General features: G+C 64.7%; 2 protein-coding genes across 2 annotated transcripts; both read left to right on the top strand.

The window, feature by feature from the left end:
• Positions 1–1885, top strand: LOC135316497 (proline-rich protein 22-like). Its single transcript, XM_064469956.1, has 3 exons — positions 1–103; positions 196–300; positions 723–1885. Exons 1-3 carry the CDS (start codon positions 1–3, stop codon positions 1883–1885), a joined length of 1371 nt encoding a protein of 456 aa, XP_064326026.1.
• A 3070-nt stretch (positions 1886–4955) lies between these two features.
• Positions 4956–6840, top strand: LOC135316496 (proline-rich protein 22-like). Its single transcript, XM_064469955.1, has 3 exons — positions 4956–5058; positions 5151–5255; positions 5678–6840. Exons 1-3 carry the CDS (start codon positions 4956–4958, stop codon positions 6838–6840), a joined length of 1371 nt encoding a protein of 456 aa, XP_064326025.1.
• Positions 6841–8737: the final 1897 nt, after the last annotated feature.

Here is an 8737-nt window from a genome sequence, read left to right as displayed (position 1 = left end):
ATGGCGCGGCCACCACTGGGGCTCCCACCGCGCGGCTCCCGTGCCGCCCCGGCACCCCGGCTCCTCCACACTTTTGTACTCCCCGAAACCTTCTCCCCACCAGGTAGGCAACGAGCCCAGCCCTGCAGCCCGGGGACCACTCCTGGGGGCAAGAGCGGAGCTCACCACCGGCCATCGCTCCTGTCTCTCTTTCAGGCTCAGCCAACCTGTGCCCACTGCCCGCGCAGGAGCAGCCCTTCCCCGCAGCCTGGGCACCCCCACCGGCGGTGGCAACCCACGCCCCACAGGCACCACCAGCAGGTACGGCACCCCTCTCTGCTCGGCCACCCCAACACCTTCAGCATCCCCGACCCACGGGCACCTTCAGCCCCCCCACCACCATCCCCAGCCCCCCGGCAGATATGGCACAGGCCTTCAGCAAGCCTGAGTGAGCATCGCTGCCCTCCCCTGGCTGACGGGAGCCCACCACATCCAATTTCCAGAGAATTCCCCAAAGGCTTGGGGACATCCCTCCCATTTCACCCTCTCAAACTGAACCTCCTCCCCAGTTTCCAAGCCCACCTTGCCGGCACAGCAGATCACCCCGGAGGCGGGGAGCGCCCCGGCCACAAGCTCCTAACGTACCTGGTGCAGAGACGGGGGCTACAGGCAATGGGGGCTGGCTCAGCAGGTGCCCCTGCAGGGTCCCCGTGGACCAACACGGCTCCCACTCACCCCCACAGGGCTGCAGAGGCCTCCACGGGGCTGCTTCTTCGACCCGCGGGCGTTCCACATGCAGCGCACAACCACCAGCCTGCTTCCACGGGCCACCGCCACGCTCGCCCACGGTGCCGCTTCTCTGCCGGGTGCTGGCCTCTGGGGCCCCGGGGGCTGCGCGACCTGCCTGGCCTGGGCAGCCCCACGCACCCCCCACGGCCAACCCCAACACCACGCCCCCTACCAAGAGCAGAGGAGAGCGGTGGCCCCAGCCTCCCCGGTGCAGCCGCCGTCCAGCTCTGGCCTCCAGCACGCTGAAGGCACGGCTGCACCCTCGGCATGCAACATGCCACCAGGCACCAACGTCCCCACCAGCCCCTCGACTGCCACCCACAACCAAGGTCTTGGGGACCCAGCTGCTGGCCTTGGCGTCTCTGACAAGGAGCTTCTTGAAGAGGCCCTAAGGCTCCTTGGTTGCTCCCTGGATGCGGAGGGGCTCAGCCAGGGAGGGCCCAGCAGCGGCCCCATGCCTGGGGACCCCGGTGGCACCTGCGCAGAGGCTGGAGCGGTGGCCACAGCCTCCCCGATCTCGCCGACGGCCATCCCCGCCTATGAGCACGCCGAGGGGCAGCCAGCACACACCAACATCGCTGTCAGCGGCACCCCCGCGGGGGCACACCCGGGCACCAACATCCCCCTGGGCACCCACGTCCACACCAGCCCCTCTGCTGCTCCCCACAACCAGCCTCTGGGAGACCCGGCCGCTGACCTTGCGCTGCCCGATGAGGTGCCTCTCCACGAGGCCCTCAGGTTCTTTGGCTGCTCCGTGGACGAGTCGGGGATCAGCCAGGGAGGGCCCAGCAGCGGCCCCACGCCTGGGGACCCTGGTGCCACCAGCGCAGGCATCCCCCCCTGCGACCTCGCCTCACTCGCTCTGCCCGAGGAGCTGCTCAGCCCTGACTACAGCGTCCCCGAGACCGCCGACGCCACCCTGAGCCTGGAAGAGTTTGTCCAGAGCATCGGGCTGGAGCTGCAGGAGCCGTGGGGGGATGCGGGGAGGGAGCTGCCAGGGCCCCAGCCTGCCATGGCAGGGGCACGGGGCAAGAAGCGGGGGAAGAGCCCCTTGCCAAAGGCCGCCAGCAAGCGCAGGGCTCTGGCAGGCAGCACGTGGGTGGCAGGGCGGGATTAGAGGGGGTGGCATGGCGGGGATTAGATGCAGCGTGGGGCTGAGGTGGAGGGCGGGGGAGTGGGGGTGGTGTTTAGGGGCGGAGGGCGGGGAGGCTGTTGGAGGGTGGGTGGGGTAGGGTAGCTTTGATTTTACCTGTTGCCTTGTGTTTTTTTCCATTAAAAGTTGTTTCTCCAGAACGGCTCTGTGCCTGCGTGGGAGGGGGAGGGAGCACAGGGGCCATGGGGAAATGGCACCCAAGGGGTGCAAAAGCCCCGCTGAGCCCCACATCACAGCCAGCAAGCCCCAAAGGGCACCGAGCCTCCCCCAGGGACGAGTCACCGCCAGCAGAGCAGGCAATGGTGGTGGGGGACTCCCCTGTCCCCTTCCCCAGGGGGGGCGGCCCTTTGGTGGGGGAGCCACGACAGTCGGGGCCCTGCAGGACTCACAGACACGGCCCCACACGGAAAGCAGCACAGAGCCCCTGGGACAAGGGTTCCGTACCACATGGAGGGCTACAGCTTCCCTGAGCCTCACTAGATAAAGAAGAGGGGGAGGGCGAGGGCTCCCCCTCGGCTCCTGGCGGACACCCAGAGCCTCTACGACAAGGGCAGAGCTCGGGGGCCGGGGAGGGCACACCCCCCCCCCCCAACAGGGCCTGCAAGGCCTTCGTCTTGAGCACGACCGGCGTCCCCTCCAGCAGGGACAGGGCTCGCTGCAAAGGCCCTCAAAGGCCCGCAAGACAATCGCGCCCTTCCTCGGGGCCCACTGTGCGCAGCCCCGAAGCACACCTTTGCCTCACTGCCGCACCAAAAGGTCCCCAAACGACACCAAGAATGGCGAGGGAGGGAGCTGCAGGCCAGGCAGGGACCCTCCTCCCCTTCTCGGGCTCCGCCGTGGGCAGCTGCAACACCAGGAAGGAGGCGGGGTTGGGAGAGGGGGAACCAGTAAGAATAATGACAAGACATGGCATTGGCCAGAAAGTGCCCCGAAGCTTCGTCCCTCTTTATTGCTGCAACGTGGGCCCAGTGCAGCCAACGGCGACTCTGGGGAGCCGCCTCAGCTTTGCGGGTGGGTCTTGCAGAAGGTGCGGGCTGAGGTCCCGTCAGAGCAGCCCCCGGCACCGGCAGTCGTAGGGGATAAGCCCCTTCCTTCGGGCAGTCCCAGTGATGCCGCTGGGGCGTTAGGAGTCCCGTTGGGGCCTGCACGGGCGCAGTCCCGGTGCCATCAGCATGGCACGGCGCAGCTCCCGGGGATGCTGCCGCTCACCGTCTCATCTCGCACGCTCGCCCGCCCCGAGCATCGTCCTCGCCCCAACACTCCTGTCCCCTGCACCAGCTGCACCGCCACCGCGCGCAATCTTTGGAATCGGGATCCCTCCAGTCCGAAACACTCTCTCCTAGACCCAAGCCTGCAGCTAGAGGCACTAACAAACTCTGCACATGATAGCCTAGGCCTCTTAAAGCATCGACTGCAAGAAACCAGCAAGACGGCTGCTCAAATCTGAGCTGTGTTAGACTTCCTCCTGCCGAGGGAGAAAGGCGTATGCGGGAAGCTGAAGCTATCGGGAGGTGACAGTTGCGTCCACATGGCACACGTTTCAGTGCCACTACGAGAACAGATGAACGAGGTGAAGAGAATGGCCAAAGACACCAGAGAAATGCCCACTGCGCTAGGGACTAAGTGCCTGGGGAAAGTTTTCAGTGCGTTTGGGATTTCCCTGTTGGGGAGGCTAAGTAGCCTCCCTCAGTCTTTGCTAACGGTCATCATCGTAATTGTGGTAGTTTGTATTATTATCAGCTGTATTAAGAGCACGCTACGGAAATCCGTGTCCGCTGTGAAGGAGTCGCTCCCTTAAAAGCTGTCCCTGAGGCTAACGCTGCCCTAAATGCCATGTGTGAAATGGCCACGCCCCCAGTCTGCACCCACGCACTTGACATTCCCCCTTCAAACCCTATCCCTATGGGAGATGGATGTCCCAACACAACCCCAGGATGATGTTCGTATGTTTGCTCGTTGCTACTGTTAGTCACCGTTCGAATGTTGAAGATTGCTGCAGGGTTGATAGTTCGTGGTAGGTCGACTGTTGACTGATTGCGAACGACAACAGCTGAAAGACACTTGAAGAATGATGATCCACGCTGGGTATTAAACTCACCGACGCTTTGCCCCCTTTAAACTCTTGGGAGCAAGAGGTGACTGTACCACCGCTCCAAAGAAACCAGTTGGATCATGACTGTGGTTGCGAGGTGAGCTTGACGTTTGCTCTCTCAAAAGCCAGGGGAGCAACTCTGCTCTCCTTCTTTCTCATTACACGGACCGTTTGCAACTCAACTGCTTCACCATCACTGCGGCCAAGACCATCCCTTCTCCCAGCAGCCCTCCTCCATTCACAACCAGCAAGTCGAGGAGGGCCTCTTTCCCGGGGGGATCCCTGAGGATGTGTGAAAACGACTTCTCCCCAGCAAAGTCCAGGATTTTTCCAGGCCTGCTCCTCACAGCAGGATGGCATTCCCGGCTGATGCCTGGCAAGTGGAAGCCTGGCTCCCAGGCCACAGATTCCTCCTAATCACCTATAGGCTAACTCCCCGCTGCCGGCATGCCGGCTGGGCCATCGGCAGCACACAGCCACTCCAACAGCTGCCTTGGCTGCCACCCGCCTGGTCCTGGTCCTCCCCCGCAGCCTCCCGACCACAGCACCGCTGACTGCAAGGGCTGCACCATCAAACCCCTCCCTTTCCACCATCCACGTTGGCACCGCCACCTCGCCTGCCCTGCCCACCCCTCCTGAAGAGCCCCTACCCGCCATCCCAGCACTCCAGGCGTGGGACTCGTTCCACCGGGGACCGCGAATCCCAAGGAGAGCCCAGCTCCGCAAAGGGACCAAAGGCTTCCAGAAACAGCCACTTGTACCCACCGCCGCTGACAGCTGATGAACCCGCAACACATCGGGGGCACCCCAGCCCCCCTTAACCCTTTCCCTCCCCAGGAGGAGCTGGGGAGGCTCTAGGGGCATGGCGGAACACGGACAGCCGACACGTTCTGTCCCGGGAGACCCCAGAGTCTCCTTAGAGGCCAACAACCACAACGAACCATGGCGCGGCCACCACTGGGGCTCCCACCGCGCGGCTCCCGTGCCGCCCCGGCACCCCGGCTCCTCCACACTTTTGTACTCCCCGAAACCTTCTCCCCACCAGGTAGGCAACGAGCCCAGCCCTGCAGCCCGGGGACCACTCCTGGGGGCAAGAGCGGAGCTCACCACCGGCCATCGCTCCTGTCTCTCTTTCAGGCTCAGCCAACCTGTGCCCACTGCCCGCGCAGGAGCAGCCCTTCCCCGCAGCCTGGGCACCCCCACCGGCGGTGGCAACCCACGCCCCACAGGCACCACCAGCAGGTACGGCACCCCTCTCTGCTCGGCCACCCCAACACCTTCAGCATCCCCGACCCACGGGCACCTTCAGCCCCCCCACCACCATCCCCAGCCCCCCGGCAGATATGGCACAGGCCTTCAGCAAGCCTGAGTGAGCATCGCTGCCCTCCCCTGGCTGACGGGAGCCCACCACATCCAATTTCCAGAGAATTCCCCAAAGGCTTGGGGACATCCCTCCCATTTCACCCTCTCAAACTGAACCTCCTCCCCAGTTTCCAAGCCCACCTTGCCGGCACAGCAGATCACCCCGGAGGCGGGGAGCGCCCCGGCCACAAGCTCCTAACGTACCTGGTGCAGAGACGGGGGCTACAGGCAATGGGGGCTGGCTCAGCAGGTGCCCCTGCAGGGTCCCCGTGGACCAACACGGCTCCCACTCACCCCCACAGGGCTGCAGAGGCCTCCACGGGGCTGCTTCTTCGACCCGCGGGCGTTCCACATGCAGCGCACAACCACCAGCCTGCTTCCACGGGCCACCGCCACGCTCGCCCACGGTGCCGCTTCTCTGCCGGGTGCTGGCCTCTGGGGCCCCGGGGGCTGCGCGACCTGCCTGGCCTGGGCAGCCCCACGCACCCCCCACGGCCAACCCCAACACCACGCCCCCTACCAAGAGCAGAGGAGAGCGGTGGCCCCAGCCTCCCCGGTGCAGCCGCCGTCCAGCTCTGGCCTCCAGCACGCTGAAGGCACGGCTGCACCCTCGGCATGCAACATGCCACCAGGCACCAACGTCCCCACCAGCCCCTCGACTGCCACCCACAACCAAGGTCTTGGGGACCCAGCTGCTGGCCTTGGAGTCTCTGACAAGGAGCTTCTTGAAGAGGCCCTAAGGCTCCTTGGTTGCTCCCTGGATGCGGAGGGGCTCAGCCAGGGAGGGCCCAGCAGCGGCCCCATGCCTGGGGACCCCGGTGGCACCTGCGCAGAGGCTGGAGCGGTGGCCACAGCCTCCCCGATCTCGCCGACGGCCATCCCCGCCTATGAGCACGCCGAGGGGCAGCCAGCACACACCAACATCGCTGTCAGCGGCACCCCCGCGGGGGCACACCCGGGCACCAACATCCCCCTGGGCACCCACGTCCACACCAGCCCCTCTGCTGCTCCCCACAACCAGCCGCTGGGAGACCCGGCCGCTGACCTTGCGCTGCCCGATGAGGTGCCTCTCCACGAGGCCCTCAGGTTCTTTGGCTGCTCCATGGACGAGTCGGGGATCAGCCCGGAGGGTCCCAGCAGCGGCCCCACGCCTGGGGACCCTGGTGCCACCAGCGCAGGCATCCCCCCCTGCGACCTCGCCTCACTCGCTCTGCCCGAGGAGCTGCTCAGCCCTGACTACAGCGTCCCCGAGACCGCCGACGCCACCCTGAGCCTGGAAGAGTTTGTCCAGAGCATCGGGCTGGAGCTGCAGGAGCCGTGGGGGGATGCGGGGAGGGAGCTGCCAGGGCCCCAGCCTGCCATGGCAGGGGCACGGGGCAAGAAGCGGGGGAAGAGCCCCTTGCCAAAGGCCGCCAGCAAGCGCAGGGCTCTGGCAGGCAGCACGCGGGTGGCAGGGCGGGATTAGAGGGGGTGGCATGGCGGGGATTAGATGCAGCGTGGGGCTGAGGTGGAGGGCGGGGGAGTGGGGGTGGTGTTTAGGGGCGGAGGGCGGGGAGGCTGTTGGAGGGTGGGTGGGGTAGGGTAGCTTTGATTTTACCTGTTGCCTTGTGTTTTTTTCCATTAAAAGTTGTTTCTCCAGAACGGCTCTGTGCCTGCGTGGGAGGGGGAGGGAGCACAGGGGCCATGGGGAAATGGCACCCAAGGGGTGCAAAAGCCCCGCTGAGCCCCACATCACAGCCAGCAAGCCCCAAAGGGCACCGAGCCTCCCCCAGGGACGAGTCACCGCCAGCAGAGCAGGCAATGGTGGTGGGGGACTCCCCTGTCCCCTTCCCCAGGGGGGGCGGCCCTTTGGTGGGGGAGCCACGACAGTCGGGGCCCTGCAGGACTCACAGACACGGCCCCACACGGAAAGCAGCACAGAGCCCCTGGGACAAGGGTTCCGTACCACATGGAGGGCTACAGCTTCCCTGAGCCTCACTAGATAAAGAAGAGGGGGAGGGCGAGGGCTCCCCCTCGGCTCCTGGCGGACACCCAGAGCCTCTGCGACAAGGGCAGAGCTCGGGGGCCGGGGAGGGCACACCCCCCCCCAACAGGGCCTGCAAGGCCTTCGTCTTGAGCACGACCGGCGTCCCCTCCAGCAGGGACAGGGCTCGCTGCAAAGGCCCTCAAAGGCCCGCAAGACAATCGCGCCCTTCCTCGGGGCCCACTGTGCGCAGCCCCGAAGCACACCTTTGCCTCACTGCCGCACCAAAAGGTCCCCAAACGACACCAAGAATGGCGAGGGAGGGAGCTGCAGGCCAGGCAGGGACCCTCCTCCCCTTCTCGGGCTCCGCCGTGGGCAGCTGCAACACCAGGAAGGAGGCGGGGTTGGGAGAGGGGGAACTAGTAAGAATAATGACAAGACATGGCATTGGCCAGAAAGTGCCCCGAAGCTTCATCCCTCTTTATTGCTGCAACGTGGGCCCAGTGCAGCCAACGGCGACTTTGGGGAGCCGCCTCAGCTTTGCGGGTGGGTCTTGCAGAAGGTGCGGGCTGAGGTCCCGTCAGAGCAGCCCCCGGCACCGGCCGTCGTAGGGGATAAGCCCCTTCCTTCGGGCAGTCCCAGTGATGCCGCTGGGGCGTTAGGAGTCCCGTTGGGGCCTGCACGGGCGCAGTCCCGGTGCCATCAGCATGGCACGGCGCAGCTCCCGGGGATGCTGCCGCTCACCGTCTCATCTCGCACGCTCGCCCGCCCCGAGCATCGTCCTCGCCCCAACACTCCTGTCCCCTGCACCAGCTGCACCGCCACCGCGCGCAATCTTTGGAATCGGGATCCCTCCAGTCCGAAACACTCTCTCCTAGACCCAAGCCTGCAGCTAGAGGCACTAACAAACTCTGCACATGATAGCCTAGGCCTCTTAAAGCATCGACTGCAAGAAACCAGCAAGACGACTGCTCAAATCTGAGCTGTGTTAGACTTCCTCCTGCCGAGGGAGAAAGGCGTATGCGGGAAGCTGAAGCTATCGGGAGGTGACAGTTGCGTCCACATGGCACACGTTTCAGTGCCACTACGAGAACAGATGAATGAGGTGAAGAGAATGGCCAAAGACACCAGAGAAATGCCCACTGCGCTAGGGACTAAGTGCCTGGGGAAAGTTTTCAGTGCGTTTGGGATTTCCCTGTTGGGGAGGCTAAGTAGCCTCCCTCAGTCTTTGCTAACGGTCATCATCGTAATTGTGGTAGTTTGTATTATTATCAGCTGTATTAAGAGCACGCTACGGAAATCCGTGTCCGCTGTGAAGGAGTCGCTCCCTTAAAAGCTGTCCCTGAGGCTAACGCTGCCCTAAATGCCATGTGTGAAATGGCCACGCCCCCAGTCTGCA

This window comes from Phalacrocorax carbo, chromosome 19, assembly GCF_963921805.1.
Source record: "Phalacrocorax carbo chromosome 19, bPhaCar2.1, whole genome shotgun sequence".
NCBI classification, from domain to species: Eukaryota; Metazoa; Chordata; class Aves; order Suliformes; family Phalacrocoracidae; genus Phalacrocorax; species Phalacrocorax carbo.
The sequence above is the reverse complement of the archived record's forward strand: the minus strand, read 5'-3'. Positions and strand labels throughout refer to the sequence as shown.